At 55.7% G+C, this 13,296-nt stretch overlaps 1 protein-coding gene across 1 annotated transcript in view; it reads left to right on the top strand.

Moving 5' to 3' along the window:
- The window catches only part of TLN1 (talin 1), a 34,933-nt gene that overhangs the window by 8,781 nt on the left and 12,856 nt on the right, over positions 1 to 13,296 (top strand). Inside the window, exons 4-34 of the mRNA XM_054283349.1 lie at positions 87 to 216; positions 449 to 601; positions 881 to 1,023; positions 1,413 to 1,540; positions 2,028 to 2,088; positions 2,360 to 2,464; positions 2,809 to 2,964; positions 3,204 to 3,305; positions 3,531 to 3,607; positions 3,773 to 3,953; positions 4,611 to 4,724; positions 5,050 to 5,158; positions 5,339 to 5,547; positions 5,666 to 5,764; positions 7,728 to 7,895; positions 8,164 to 8,458; positions 8,555 to 8,721; positions 9,065 to 9,193; positions 9,499 to 9,612; positions 9,805 to 9,918; positions 10,076 to 10,210; positions 10,361 to 10,489; positions 10,587 to 10,689; positions 10,761 to 10,969; positions 11,051 to 11,170; positions 11,331 to 11,528; positions 11,859 to 11,998; positions 12,102 to 12,195; positions 12,349 to 12,438; positions 12,609 to 12,731; positions 12,912 to 13,055. Coding sequence (XP_054139324.1) covers positions 87 to 216; positions 449 to 601; positions 881 to 1,023; positions 1,413 to 1,540; positions 2,028 to 2,088; positions 2,360 to 2,464; positions 2,809 to 2,964; positions 3,204 to 3,305; positions 3,531 to 3,607; positions 3,773 to 3,953; positions 4,611 to 4,724; positions 5,050 to 5,158; positions 5,339 to 5,547; positions 5,666 to 5,764; positions 7,728 to 7,895; positions 8,164 to 8,458; positions 8,555 to 8,721; positions 9,065 to 9,193; positions 9,499 to 9,612; positions 9,805 to 9,918; positions 10,076 to 10,210; positions 10,361 to 10,489; positions 10,587 to 10,689; positions 10,761 to 10,969; positions 11,051 to 11,170; positions 11,331 to 11,528; positions 11,859 to 11,998; positions 12,102 to 12,195; positions 12,349 to 12,438; positions 12,609 to 12,731; positions 12,912 to 13,055 — 4,239 coding nt within the window. The remainder of the gene's footprint in view (positions 1 to 86; positions 217 to 448; positions 602 to 880; positions 1,024 to 1,412; positions 1,541 to 2,027; positions 2,089 to 2,359; positions 2,465 to 2,808; positions 2,965 to 3,203; positions 3,306 to 3,530; positions 3,608 to 3,772; positions 3,954 to 4,610; positions 4,725 to 5,049; positions 5,159 to 5,338; positions 5,548 to 5,665; positions 5,765 to 7,727; positions 7,896 to 8,163; positions 8,459 to 8,554; positions 8,722 to 9,064; positions 9,194 to 9,498; positions 9,613 to 9,804; positions 9,919 to 10,075; positions 10,211 to 10,360; positions 10,490 to 10,586; positions 10,690 to 10,760; positions 10,970 to 11,050; positions 11,171 to 11,330; positions 11,529 to 11,858; positions 11,999 to 12,101; positions 12,196 to 12,348; positions 12,439 to 12,608; positions 12,732 to 12,911; positions 13,056 to 13,296) is intronic.

Here is a 13,296-nt window from a genome sequence, read left to right as displayed (position 1 = left end):
CAGGGGGGAGCTGTTTGCCTGACTGTGGGGTGTGGGTGCCCTGCACTGGTGCCACTGCTGGTAGCTGTGCTCTGCTGTGCCTGCAGGATACCATGGAGTACAAGAAGAAGCAGCGGCCCCTGAAGATCCGCATGCTGGATGGGACAGTGAAAACGGTGATGGTGGATGACTCCAAAACTGTCACGGACATGCTCATGACAATATGTGCCCGGATTGGTGAGGAGAGGACAGCAACAGGGGGAAGAAGGGAGGTGGGGAAAGAATGGCAGAATCTGACAGGCTTCTGGGGGAGAAGCAGCAGCAGCTCTGTTGCAGATGGCCTGGCAGCAGGGGTATCTGAGGGGTGCGTGACTCTAGGGAGGAGATACTGCTCTGCACCCCTGCGTTGCTCCATGCTCTGTGTTTGGCAGAACAGTCCTTCTGAGTTTGGTTCTCTGCTCTCTTGCAGGCATCACCAACTATGATGAGTACTCACTTGTACGGGAGATCATGGAAGAGAAGAAAGAAGAGGTTACTGGCACCCTCAAGAAGGACAAGACCTTGCTGCGAGATGAGAAGAAGATGGAAAAGCTCAAACAGAAGTTGCACACAGATGATGAGTGTAGGTGTACTGGGAATGGGGTCAGCCTGTGCCGACAGCCTTAGGAGAGGGGAATAGGGACCTCTGTGAGGGGAAGAGGGTGTGAGGAGAAACATGTGCATGAAGGAACATGTGTCCACACTTCCTAGAATATCTCCTGCCTGTGGGCCCAGGGCAGATTGGTGAGAGCTGGGATGCATCAGGCAGACATCTATTCCTCACTCAGCATAAGCAGCCCCAGGGCCAGGACCAGCTGTGCCTTGGTGCCTGTCCCTGCTCACACCCTGGCATTGTCTGCAGTGAACTGGCTGGATCATGGCCGGACCCTGCGTGAGCAAGGCATCGATGACAATGAAACACTGCTGCTGCGGCGCAAGTTCTTCTACTCTGATCAGAACGTGGACTCGAGAGATCCTGTGCAGCTCAACCTGCTCTATGTGCAGGTACAGCTTCCCAGAGCACCTGGTTCCACTGCCTCCTGCCAGCCCCTGACAAGTCTGGGGGCTGAAGGTTTTGTCAGGAGCATGGGGGAGGTACTTTGGGATACCCAGCTATGTCCTGGCTCAACACTGGCTATCCCAGCCCTGTCCTTTGTATACTCCAGATCTCCCCAGGGAATGCCAGTCAGCTCTGTCTGGTAAGAACCATCCTGAAATCCTGCTGCTGTTCCTCCCCCAGGCTTGATGCCTCTGGAGAGCAGCCTGGTCCTACATACACCTATTTTTTAGAACCACTTTTTTAAGTCTGTAAAACATGTGCTTGATATGGAGGAGAGCAGTGACAGGGCTGCATGGCTGCCCAGCCCACAATGGTGTCTTCTATTCCCAAACAGGCTCGTGATGACATTCTGAACGGTTCCCACCCTGTCTCCTTTGACAAAGCCTGTGAGTTTGCTGGCTACCAGTGCCAGATCCAGTTTGGGCCATACAACGAGCAGAAGCACAAGCCAGGCTTTCTGGAGTGAGTGTCCTGGGGAGCCCCTGGGCTTGTCTTGAGGCAGCTGGGGCAGCTTGGCAGCACCCAGTGCCACACTGCCTTGTGGGGCTCTGGGGGTCTGGGTGCCCCTGGTGCAACCCCTCTCCTCCCTCACAGCACAGTGCCCAAGCATAGGGATCCACACCAGCTATGAGGGCTGCCAGCCCACCATCCTCTGGCAGCCCTATAGGGACATGCAGTCAGCTGCTGTGGGGGTGGCCCCAGCCCACCTCCTGGCCTGCCTTGATGCCACACAAAGGGCTGCATTATCAGCACCTTTTCCCCACTCTTAACTAGGGGAAATCCAAGGACAGCTTTGATAGCTGGAGCAATCTCTCCCACATTCTTACTGCTTCCAAAAACTTCAGCTTATGCCCTTGTCTGTGGCTTTCAGTTGGACTTGTTCATAGTCAAGGACAGACACCGGCTTTGGGCTCTGCTGCTAACAACTCACTTGGCTGTCTTTTGGCAGGCTCAAGGATTTCCTGCCCAAGGAGTACATCAAGCAGAAAGGAGAACGCAAGATCTTCATGGTATGTGCAGTGTGGAGGTTGAGATCTGGACTTTTTGTTCCTTCTCACTAAAGGTTGAGGCACTCCTGTCTGAGGAGGCAGCACACACCAGTCTGGTGGGTGAGAAACAGGAGCAGGAGTTGTAGGTGGGCAGACAGGGCAACTCCTGAGGTCTCAGAGATCAGAGCTGGTGCAGGGGATGCTGGTGAGGTGGGGAGAGCTCGAAAGAGCTGTGCAATGGTGTCAAGGCAGGACTGTGGATCTGGTGCAATGTTCTGTCTTGCTGTTGCAGGCCCACAAGCAATGTCAGAACATAAGTGAGATTGAAGCCAAAGTTCGCTATGTGAAACTTGCCCGTTCCCTCAAGACCTACGGGGTCTCCTTCTTCTTGGTCAAGGTACAGCAGCAGCACCCCTGGTCCCACTTCAGACTCACCAAAATTCTGCTTCTTCAGCATCCATCTGTTGTGTCTCCAGCTGCTTCCCCTCAATCTATGTTGCTCCAGTTTTTTTTTTTTTTGCATCTCCCCTGTTGCATTTCCCTGTGCACTGCCTTCCTATTCCTTGGTTCATGCTTTTTCTCATTGTCAAGTTATATTCAGCATTGTCAAGTTGTGATAATTGTCACCACTAGAAAGTGTGGCCTTGCGGGTGTTTTGGTAGCAATGGCAGACCGCAGATGTCTCTGCCCTTGTGGATCCATCCTGGGGATAGCCCACAGACCTTCTGTTATGGCCCACAGGAGAAGATGAAGGGGAAGAACAAGCTGGTGCCACGACTGCTGGGGATTACCAAGGAGTGCGTGATGCGTGTGGATGAGAAGACCAAGGAAGTGATTCAGGAGTGGAGCCTGACCAACATCAAGCGTTGGGCAGCCTCACCCAAGAGCTTCACCCTGGTAGGGACCAGCACTGGTCTCCCATGCCTCCTTCCCACTGGTACCCCTGCAGGGGGGCTGCTCTCACTCCAGCCCCTCTCTCAGCTGTTGCTCCATGGTGGCACAGCCTTGCCCTGCTCTGGTGCCTTTCCCAGTGCTTGCTTTGATGGCTGGTGCTCAGGTGCTTAGTGCATTCCAGAGGGGCTCAGGATGGCTGCCAGTGCCCTGCTCCGGTGCTACCCTGTGCCCTGCTGTTGCAGGATTTTGGAGATTACCAGGATGGTTACTACTCAGTGCAGACAACAGAAGGGGAACAGATTGCCCAGCTGATTGCTGGCTACATCGATATCATCCTCAAAAAGGTGAGACTGTGCTGAGAAGGGCACTGATAGCCTGTCTCCAGGGAGGCATACAGAATGTGCCTTCCAGCTGCCTCCAAACAGCCATTGGCTGATGGTACTGCTGGGAAAGCTGGAGGCAAGGCAGGGGGACCCTGCCCTGGGTCACCCTTTGTGAGCTGGTATGGTGTCTGGGCTGCAGGAGAAGGGGGAGGGCTTGGGAGTATCATTTTCTCTTTCATTTTGCAGAAAAAAAGCAAAGACCACTTTGGACTGGAGGGTGATGAGGAGTCCACCATGCTGGAAGACGCTGTGTCTCCAAAGAAGTAAGTCTCCCAGAAGCAAGGCAGCTGCCAAACACAAGTTGAATGGAGAGTGTGCTGCAGCAAAGCTTGCAGCACAGCAAAGAGGAGGAGCGGCCACGCTCACAGAGCAGAGCCTGGTGCCAGCGGTGTAGGCATTCCTTTACCTGGTATTTCTCCTCATTTCAGGTTGACAGTCATGCAGCAGCAGTTTAACCGTGTAGGCAAGGCAGAGCTGGGCTCAGTGGCCCTGCCAGCCATCATGCGGACAGGGGCTGGAGGGCCAGAAAACTTCCAGGTGGGCACAATGCCACAGCCTCAGCTGCAGATCACCAGTGGCCAGATGCACCGAGGGCACATGCCTCCCCTGGTAAGCTCTTCTTGTGCTCACCATAGGGCACAAACTCTGAGAGGTGACTGTCAGGCTTGTGTAGACCAATCTGTTTGGGTCCATGACCAAGCATTGTCTTGCTGTGAAGGGCAGGGGCTTTGTGCCACTGGTTTTGTGTGCTTGCTGGCCTGGCTGAGCCAGTGTCCTCCTGCACCTTCTCTGCAAACTTGAGCTACACCCCAGCATTTTAGTCTGGCTAGGGACTGCAGCCTCTCTTTTCAGCCCCACTAGGTCTGTGGTTTGCGGCAGAACCCAATGCCATGTTTTGGTGCCCCCATCTCCTGTGCAGCTAGAGGAACACTTGGAAAAGGCCACAAGGAGGCCGATTTCTTTTGCCCCATGCAGCCTATTGTAGGTGCTTGCTGTGAAAGTCTTGTGGGATCTCACAGCGTCTTCTCCCGAGTCCCTGAGAGCTGTTTAGATGTGAGATTTAGTTGTAACCATGGTGGGATGAGGCATTTTCCAGTGGGAGTTGCAGAGGGGAAACTCCCTTTTTGCTAAGTCCACCCCACTATGTGGAGAGCTACCTAGTGCGGTGCCATCAGCAGCACATTGCAGGGGAGCATTTGAGCCAAATATGTAATCCTAGATTCCAAGCCTTTGGCATATCTCACTCTTTCCGTCTCTGCGTTGCAGACCTCAGCCCAGCAAGCCCTGACTGGCACTATCAACTCCAGCATGCAGGCTGTGCATGCAGCCCAGGCCACGCTGGATGACTTTGAGACCTTGCCACCTCTCGGGCAGGATGCTGTGAGTGCTGGGTGAAGGTGGGGTGCTGGGGGTGAACCTTACTGGAAGCTGGGCTGGGTCAGGCTGGCCACATTCCCACAAGTGTTAGCAGCTCCTGGGAAGATCTGCTGCCTGGAAGGAGATGGGGTTGTATCCCACTCTGTGGGGAGACATGGAGGGGACACTTGGCCATGTTGTTTGGTCAGGGTGGACTAGAGAATTTGGGTGGCTACAGGTCTTCCCACTCTTTTCTTTATATCCTCTTCCTTGCATTTCTCTCTGTGAGCATGTTTGCAGCTACCCACCACTTCTACCACCTTCTTCTGATCCTTTTCTCCCCACTCAGGCATCAAAAGCTTGGCGCAAAAACAAGATGGATGAGTCGAAGCATGAGATCCACTCCCAAGTGGACGCCATCACTGCTGGCACGGCCTCAGTCGTCAACCTTACTGCAGGTATATGGAGAACTAGAGTAGAGGAATGCCCCAGTTCAGTAAAATGTTTGGTCTCTCTTGTCTGGCTGAAAGACTCCCTCTGCTCCGTGAAAGGAAAACCACATCAGTGACAGGTGTTAGGATGGTCCTGGAGCATCACTTGGAGCACATCCCATCCTGACCCCTCTCTTACCTGTGCAGGGGATCCAGCAGACACGGACTACACTGCTGTGGGCTGCGCTGTCACCACCATCTCTTCCAACCTGACGGAGATGTCTAAGGGTGTGAAGCTGCTGGCTGCGCTGATGGAAGACGAGGGAGGGAACGGGCGGCAGCTTCTGCAGGCAGCCAAGAACCTGGCGAGCGCCGTCTCAGACCTGCTGAAAACAGCACAGCCTGCCAGCGCTGAGGTGGGGAGCTGGAGGGGCTGTGGGACTGAGAGGAAGGGGGAAGCCAAGGGAAACCACTGAGTGAAGTTTTTAAGGCTTGCTCCTGAGCTTTGTGTCGGTTTTGCCTTGTTCCTTGCAGCCTCGCCAGAATCTCCTGCAGGCTGCTGGCCTGGTGGGACAAACCAGCGGGGAGCTTCTGCAGCAGATAGGGGAGAGTGACACTGATCCTCGGTTCCAGGTGAGTGCACCCAGCAGCAACCAAGGACAGCCACTCCGTAAAACTATTGGCCTTTGCACAGGACCTCACAGGAGGAGCCCAAGCTGAACATTCGCCAGTGCCCAGTCGTGACTTTGTGAGGGAGGGGACAGACCATTGCCCATCTCTGTCTCTAGAGTGATATAACAACTCTTATCTTGTGGATTCTGTGTAGATCCCAGAAAACCGGTGTGCTTGGAGCCTGCCTTCCTCTGAACCAAAGACGGTAAAACAGGCCTGGCTTGGCTTGGTGATCCCTGCCATCTCCAATGTGAAGGGGGCTCCTCTGGGAACTATGATCTGAAATCTTTGGAGAAGGGCTCTTGCAAATTCTGCTTTTCTGGTGGTTGGCTCTCAGAAGTCCATGCACTCGGGTTGCTGCTGGAGCAAGTGCTGCTCTGGAGATCACCCCTTGCAGCCACCTCAGTTTCTGCCTGCTGCTCCCTGCCTGTGGGAGATGCCTGCCTGTCCCCATCAGAGACTCAGTATGGGTGGAGCCTTGTGTGGCAGTTTTTTTTAGATGAGCTGTCTGCCAGCTGGCTTTCCCATGATTGCTCCTGCCAGCACAAAGGAGGTAGCAGTGTTCTGGGGAGGACAATCCAGACATTTCAGAGACCAAAATGCTCCAGAAAAAAGGGGTTTCCATTCATGGCAGCCACACAGATTCAACAGAGTAGAGAGGCCTTGAAAGATATCCAAGGGTAGCAGAAAAGCTAGGAGCAGAGCAGAAAGCCATGTTTGGCCATGCAGCAGTGCCAAGACAGAATATCCCCAAAGGTCAGATTTTGGACCTGGAAGACAATTTGCAGTCAAGCAGCAGGATGTTCTGCCTCACAGTTGTCAGACCCGAGTGTATGTACTTCCTTTGATGGGCTCAGAGGCAGTGGTCTGGGGACTCTGGAATTGGATGCATGCACTCTCCAGTCTTTCCTCCTGTCGCACAAGGTGATGGATTGCAATTGGAGTAGTCTTGGCTTGCAGGAGGCAAGGGAATGCTGTGACTCTTCTGGTTTGGTGGCCGGAGGCTTACTTGTTATGGGGTGCAGGGCTGTTTGCTGTGATCACACACACAGCAGGAGGTTGGCAGCTGCAGTGGGCAGAGAGTCCTGCCCTGCCTACCAGGATTTTTGCTATTAGGGGTGGTGCTACCAGTTTTCACCAGCAGTGTGCCGCAGGGGCTAATCCTGAAGGCTGCAGAATGCTGTCATATCTGGTGCCCTGCAGGAAAGCGGTTCACTGTGTGCTGGTCCCTGCCTCTTGCCTCCTGGCACTGGTTGTGTACCTGCCACCCAGGAGAGAGTAGGCTGGTTGCCTTGTCACACCTCTCTTTTAGCTTCAGGAATAACAGCAGAGATGTATTCTAGCTTGTCAGCCAACAAGTTAGAATTGAAAATAAAAATAGCTGGCATACCTGCAATGCCCAGAGGTGGCCAGCATGGGAGCATCTCCCACTTGCCTCTTGCTGGCAGCTGCCCATGGTGTGGGTGTGCCAAGGCTGGCTTGTGCCTGCTGCTTGGCTGGAAGGGTTTGTCATCTTTTCACTGTGTTCAAATGTTTGCAAACCCAATCAAATCCAGGAAGTACCCGCAGTGCCTTGCAGCAGTTTATTGCGGTGGTACAATTGGGACAGGTGGTTGTCGGGGGAGTCAGTATTGCAGTGATGCTGAGCATTGCCCAAGCTCCTATGGGTGGTGTTTGTGGCAGTGCAGGCTGCAGCTCAGGGCCAGGCTACAGCCTCACTGCCAGCTGTAGAACACAGTGGAGATGGGATCAAGGTGCTGCCAGCCTTTCCCGCTATTCAGTGCTGCTGGTGCTGGGACGGAGTGGATGAAAGGACCCTGAGGGCTCACATTTCCCATCTGAATATTTCACGAGAGCCTTGCAGATGGCTGCAGCTGCTCCCACTGCCATGGCTGCCTCGTTGACCTTTTCTGTCCCCTCCCAGGACATGCTTATGCAGCTGGCAAAGGCAGTGGCCAATGCTGCTGCTGCGCTGGTGCTCAAAGCCAAGAATGTGGCTCAGAAAACGGAGGATGCCGCGCTGCAGACACAGGTGATCGCAGCTGCCACCCAGTGTGCCCTCTCCACCTCCCAGCTGGTGGCCTGCACCAAGGTAAGCAGCAAGGTTAACCCTGCCTCAGCATGCGTGTGAGCTTCACCTGGCTGGGGGGCAGCTTTGCAGCGGGGTCCTAAGTGTGCCAGGACCACATGTCCTAAGGCAGGGCATTGGGAATCTGGCACAGGAACCGTGGGCTGCCTCTTGTTGGGGGCCCTGCCGCTGTGCCCAGGCAATGGTGATCCTCTTTGGAGGAGCAGAAGTTTGGATGGCTCCTCCATGGAGCATACCATGCTTGCTGCCCAGCCTTTGTTCTGCCTTCCAGGTTGTGGCTCCTACAATCAGCTCCCCAGTTTGCCAGGAGCAGCTGATCGAGGCTGGCAAGTTGGTGGCCAAATCAGCTGAGGGCTGCGTGGAGGCCTCTAAGGCAGCCACCAGCGATGACCAGCTCCTGAAGCAGGTGGGGGTGGCAGCCACAGCTGTCACCCAGGCCCTGAATGACCTACTGCAGCACATCAAGCAGCATGCCTTGGGTGGGCAGCCCATCGGGCGGTACGACCAGGCCACTGACACCATCCTCAACGTTACTGAGAATATATTCAGCTCCATGGGGGATGCAGGTGAGAGTGAGACACCCAGGGCAGAGAACAGTGGGTAGGGAGGTGTCAGAGAGCCCTTGGGACTTGCTAACAGGCCACACTTCCATTCTGTTCCAGGGGAAATGGTGCGTCAGGCTCGTATCCTGGCCCAGGCCACCTCTGACCTTGTCAATGCCATCAAAGCTGATGCTGAGGGAGAGACAGACCTGGAGAATTCACGCAAGCTTCTGAGTGCAGCCAAGATCCTGGCTGATGCCACTGCCAAGATGGTCGAGGCTGCAAAGGTCAGTGTGTGGGGAAGGGTGGATGCTGGCTTCGGCCCTGTCCAAGGCTCAGTGCTGTGTAGGAGATGAGCAGCCCCTGGTTGAGCAGCAGCTCCCACAGCAAGGTCTTACATTGAGCCAGGGACCTGTGGCGTGGGCTCCTCCTGTGAAGGAGCTTCCGGAAGCTGTGGGTGGTAGCAGAGGGGCTGTTATTGCTTCTTGGACTCTTCCAGAGGGGCTGTGAACATCTCCGAAGTGCTATAAACAGGGCTGTGTAGTGGGGGCCAGAGCAGAGGTGCTGTTCCAGGAGGAAAAATTGCTCTATGGTCCCTGAGAGGTGTGACGGGTTTTCTGTTTTCTCCAGGGAGCTGCAGCCCACCCGGACAGCGAGGAGCAGCAGCAGCGGCTGCGTGAGGCAGCAGAAGGGCTCCGCATGGCAACCAATGCTGCAGCCCAGAACGCCATCAAGAAGAAGCTTGTGCACAAGCTGGAGGTGAGGTGCTGGGCAAGGATCTGCAAAGGGCAAGCAAGCACAGTCAGTGAGCAAGGCCTGTCCAGGAGCCCCCGTACAACTCCTCTTTCCAGAGGGGTAAAGTCCTTTGCAAGTACAAGTGTCCATGCTGCGTCACAGAGAGATCTCCCTTCCGTTGTGTGCACTGTGTTGTTTTGGGGTGCTGGGAATGCTTAGGTGCCACAGGAGTAGGCGCAGGAGAAGTTGTTTGGGGGATCTGCGCCCTGGTCATGGCGGGGGGGGCTCAATACAGACTGCCAATGTTAACCTGTGCCTCCCTGTGCCAGCATGCAGCCAAGCAGGCCGCCGCCTCGGCCACGCAGACCATCGCTGCTGCGCAGCACGCCTCCTCCTCCAACAAGAACCCTGCTGCTCAGCAGCAGCTGGTGCAGAGCTGCAAGGTAAGGGCCTGGGCCTGATCCCGGCATCTCCTGTGCTCCCTCTCGCTGTCTCATCTCTCGTTAGCTATGCTGGTGTTTCCTGCTCTGCCACAGTGGTCAGACTGGACCCTGGGGTCCTCACTTAGGTCCTGTAGGAGCTGGTCTGGGTTGAATCCATGTGTGATCCTCTCCAGTGACCCTATTCTCTGGCAGGTGGTGGCCGAGCAGATCCCGATGCTGGTGCAAGGTGTGAGAGGAAGCCAGTCCCAGCCAGACAGCCCCAGTGCCCAGCTGGCTCTCATTGCTGCCAGCCAGAACTTCCTGCAGGTACCCGTGCTGCCCAGAGCCTCCCATGCCAGCTCTGGCATTACAGCTTTCCTACTGTGCCTGTCCCTTTTAAGACATTGGGAGATCTTCTGCGCATAGGCAGCTGAGATGCTGCCTGTTTGTTCCCTTCTCACTGCTTTTTTTTCTGGCCCAACAGCCCGGTGGGAAGATGGTAGCTGCAGCCAAGGCCACTGTCCCCACCATAACGGACCAAGCCTCTGCTATGCAGCTCAGCCAGTGTGCCAAGAACTTGGCTGCAGCTCTGGCTGAGCTCCGCACAGCAGCCCAGAAGGTGAGAGGCTAAGTCCCATCCTGCAGTGAAACACCAGCTGTGCAGAGTGGTGGGGAACAGTGGGGACAGCCTGGTGGCGGGTTCTGGTCTCTACCACAGCCAAGTGGGCTCAGTGGTCACCTGCTCACCTTCCCTTCTGCTCTGTCACAGGCTCAGGAGGCGTGTGGACCCCTGGAGATAGACTCTGCACTGGGTCTGGTGCAGAGCCTGGAGAGGGACTTGCAGGAAGCCAAGGCAGCTGCCCGTGATGGCAAACTCAAGCCTCTTCCAGGAGAGACGGTGAGGGTGCAGGGAAGGGTGGCTCAGGGTGGACTCTGGGGCAGTGGAGTTGCCAAAGGTGCAGCTCACCAGCATGTCTCAACTCGGCCCCCTGCAGATGGAGAAGTGTGCCCAGGACCTGGGGAACAGCACCAAAGCTGTCAGCTCTGCCATCGCTCACCTCTTGGGAGAAGTGGCCCAGGGCAATGAGAACTACACAGGTACTGGCCTCACAACAGGGCTGGGGAAAGGGGCACTGAGCTGACAGGCATTGACCTCTCCATCCCCCCAGGAATTGCTGCCCGGGAAGTGGCCCAGGCCCTGCGCTCACTCAGCCAGGCTGCCCGTGGTGTGGCAGCCAACACCTCCGACCCGCAGGCACAGAGTGCCATGCTGGAGTGCGCCAGTGATGTCATGGACAAAGCCAACAACCTCATTGAGGAGGCCCGGAAAGCAGTGGCCAAGCCTGGTGACCCAGAGAGCCAGCAGCGCCTGGCCCAGGTGGGGACAGGGGGTACCCCAGGCTGTGGGAAGGGTGTGGAGCTGGCTGGGAGGTGGTGACCTCTCTTTGCTTCCCTGCAGGTGGCCAAGGCAGTGTCACAGGCCCTGAACCGCTGTGTTAACTGCCTGCCAGGGCAGCGGGACGTGGACGCTGCCATCCGCATGGTGGGAGAGGCCAGCAAGAGGCTGCTCTCAGATTCGGTGAGCTGAGCTGGGGTGGGAGGGGAAGGGGAAAATCTGGTGATGCAGACTGGTCCAACTGCATTGGGTCACTCTTGCGTATCCCCAAGCATGTGCCAGACTTTCATCTGCTGTCTCCTATCATCTCTGTGCCTCTCCTAACCTTTCTCCTTCCTTCCAGTTCCCTCCCAGCACCAAGAGCTTCCAGGAGGCACAGAGCCAGCTGAACCAGGCAGCAGCAGGGCTCAATCAGTCTGCCAATGAGCTGGTTCAGGCATCGCGTGGCACCCCTCAAGACCTGGCCAAGTCCTCTGGCAAATTCGGACATGACTTCAATGAATTCCTGCAGGCAGGAGTGGAGATGGCCAGCCAGTCCCCGGTGAGACGAAATGCTTGTTGGGGTATCCTGAATGAAGGCAGAGATTTGGGGTATCTGGGAAGGTAGCTGACCAAAGACAGAGTGTCCAGGCAGTGGTGGTTAGGGTGGCTGTGGCCAATGCAGCCAGGGAGATGGGGACTGGAGCTGTGCAAAACCACAGCAACAGGGAGAAGGTGGCTTAGGTTAGTCCAGCAAGAATTCATGTTTCCTTGCTGTTGGCAGACAAGTTGGATGAAGGGAATTAGCTCAGCTTGAAAATCCCCAGAGTGGACCCAGGATAGGTGTGGACTTTAAGAGGTGCTGCAGAAAACTCATTTTGGCTTATTGCAGAATAAGGAGGACCAGGCACAGGTGGTGTCAAACTTGAAGTGCATTTCCATGTCCTCCAGCAAGCTGCTGCTGGCTGCAAAGGCTCTCTCTGCTGACCCTGCTGCCCCCAACCTGAAGAATCAGCTGGCAGCAGCAGCACGGTAAGAGGAGCTGCTCCCTGAGAGCTGCTGGCCATAGGCAGTAGTAGGGCTGGGTGGTGGGGCATGCATTGATGTGTATATCTTTCTCCCATGTCCCTGGCAGGGCTGTGACTGACAGCATTAACCAGCTGATCACCATGTGCACCCAGCAGGCCCCAGGCCAGAAGGAGTGTGACAATGCCCTGCGAGAGCTGGAGGTAAGAAGCCACATATTGACGAGGCACTGGAGGGGTTGAGATGTTGGGTATGGGGGAACTGCACCCCACTGCAAAGAACAGGAGGGAATGAAGAGGAGATGCAAGTGGAGGATGCAAAATTTTCCTCTGGGTGTGACACCTGTGTCCCTGCAGACGGTGAAGGAATTGTTGGAGAACCCCACCCAGACTGTCAATGACATGTCCTACTTCAACTGCCTTGACAGTGTCATGGAGAACTCCAAGGTAAGCCCTGAATGGAGGTTTGGGGAAGACCAAGGAGGGCTTTGGAAGGATGTGTGAACAGAGGGAAAGGTGATTCCTCCCCTACCAATGAAACACCGTGAACTCTGATCCTGGGAGCACTGTGGGAATCGGAGGCGATCTCCATAATCAGTGTGTGGTGTGTCCTGCAGGTGCTGGGAGAGTCCATGGCTGGCATCTCTCAGAATGCCAAGAACAGCAAACTGCCTGAGTTTGGTGACTCCATCAGTGCCGCCTCCAAAGCTCTCTGTGGGCTGACAGAGGCAGCTGCCCAGGTGAGACACACTCAGTCCCAGCCCTGAGCCTTACCCCAGGGGCATAGTTGTTGCATGCACCCCCACCCCTGCCTTTCCAAATCAGTGGGAAATGCTGCCAGACTCCTCAGCAGCCCATGTTCTCTGTCAGACTCCCTGCAGTGTGCAGGCTCTCTCTCACCACATCTCCCATGTTCCTAGGCTGCCTACCTTGTGGGTGTCTCAGATCCCAACAGCCAGGCCGGACAGCAGGGCTTGGTGGATCCCACTCAGTTTGCTAGAGCTAACCAAGCCATCCAGATGGCCTGCCAGAACCTGGTGGACCCTGCCTGTACTCAGTCCCAGGTGAGTGTGGGGTGGGGTTCCATTACAGGCATTTGAGTGCATCAAAAGGAATGAAGCTAGTTGGAAATGCTACATCCCAAGATGATGGCTACTGTCTCATCAGGCCCCATCAGCTGCACTGGGAACCAGCTGGCAGCTTTGGTGCAGTGGGGCATGCAGGATCTTGATGATCCTTCTTGGGGCCCAAAAGGGATGCCTGTCGTCACTGGTGCCCTTCACAGGGTGGGTGAGAAGGGAGAGC

This window comes from Melozone crissalis, unplaced genomic scaffold, assembly GCF_028551555.1.
Source record: "Melozone crissalis strain CALT ecotype California unplaced genomic scaffold, PUWL_Pcris_2 ptg000036l_1, whole genome shotgun sequence".
Taxonomy (NCBI): domain Eukaryota; kingdom Metazoa; phylum Chordata; class Aves; order Passeriformes; family Passerellidae; genus Melozone; species Melozone crissalis.
The sequence above is the reverse complement of the archived record's forward strand: the minus strand, read 5'-3'. Positions and strand labels throughout refer to the sequence as shown.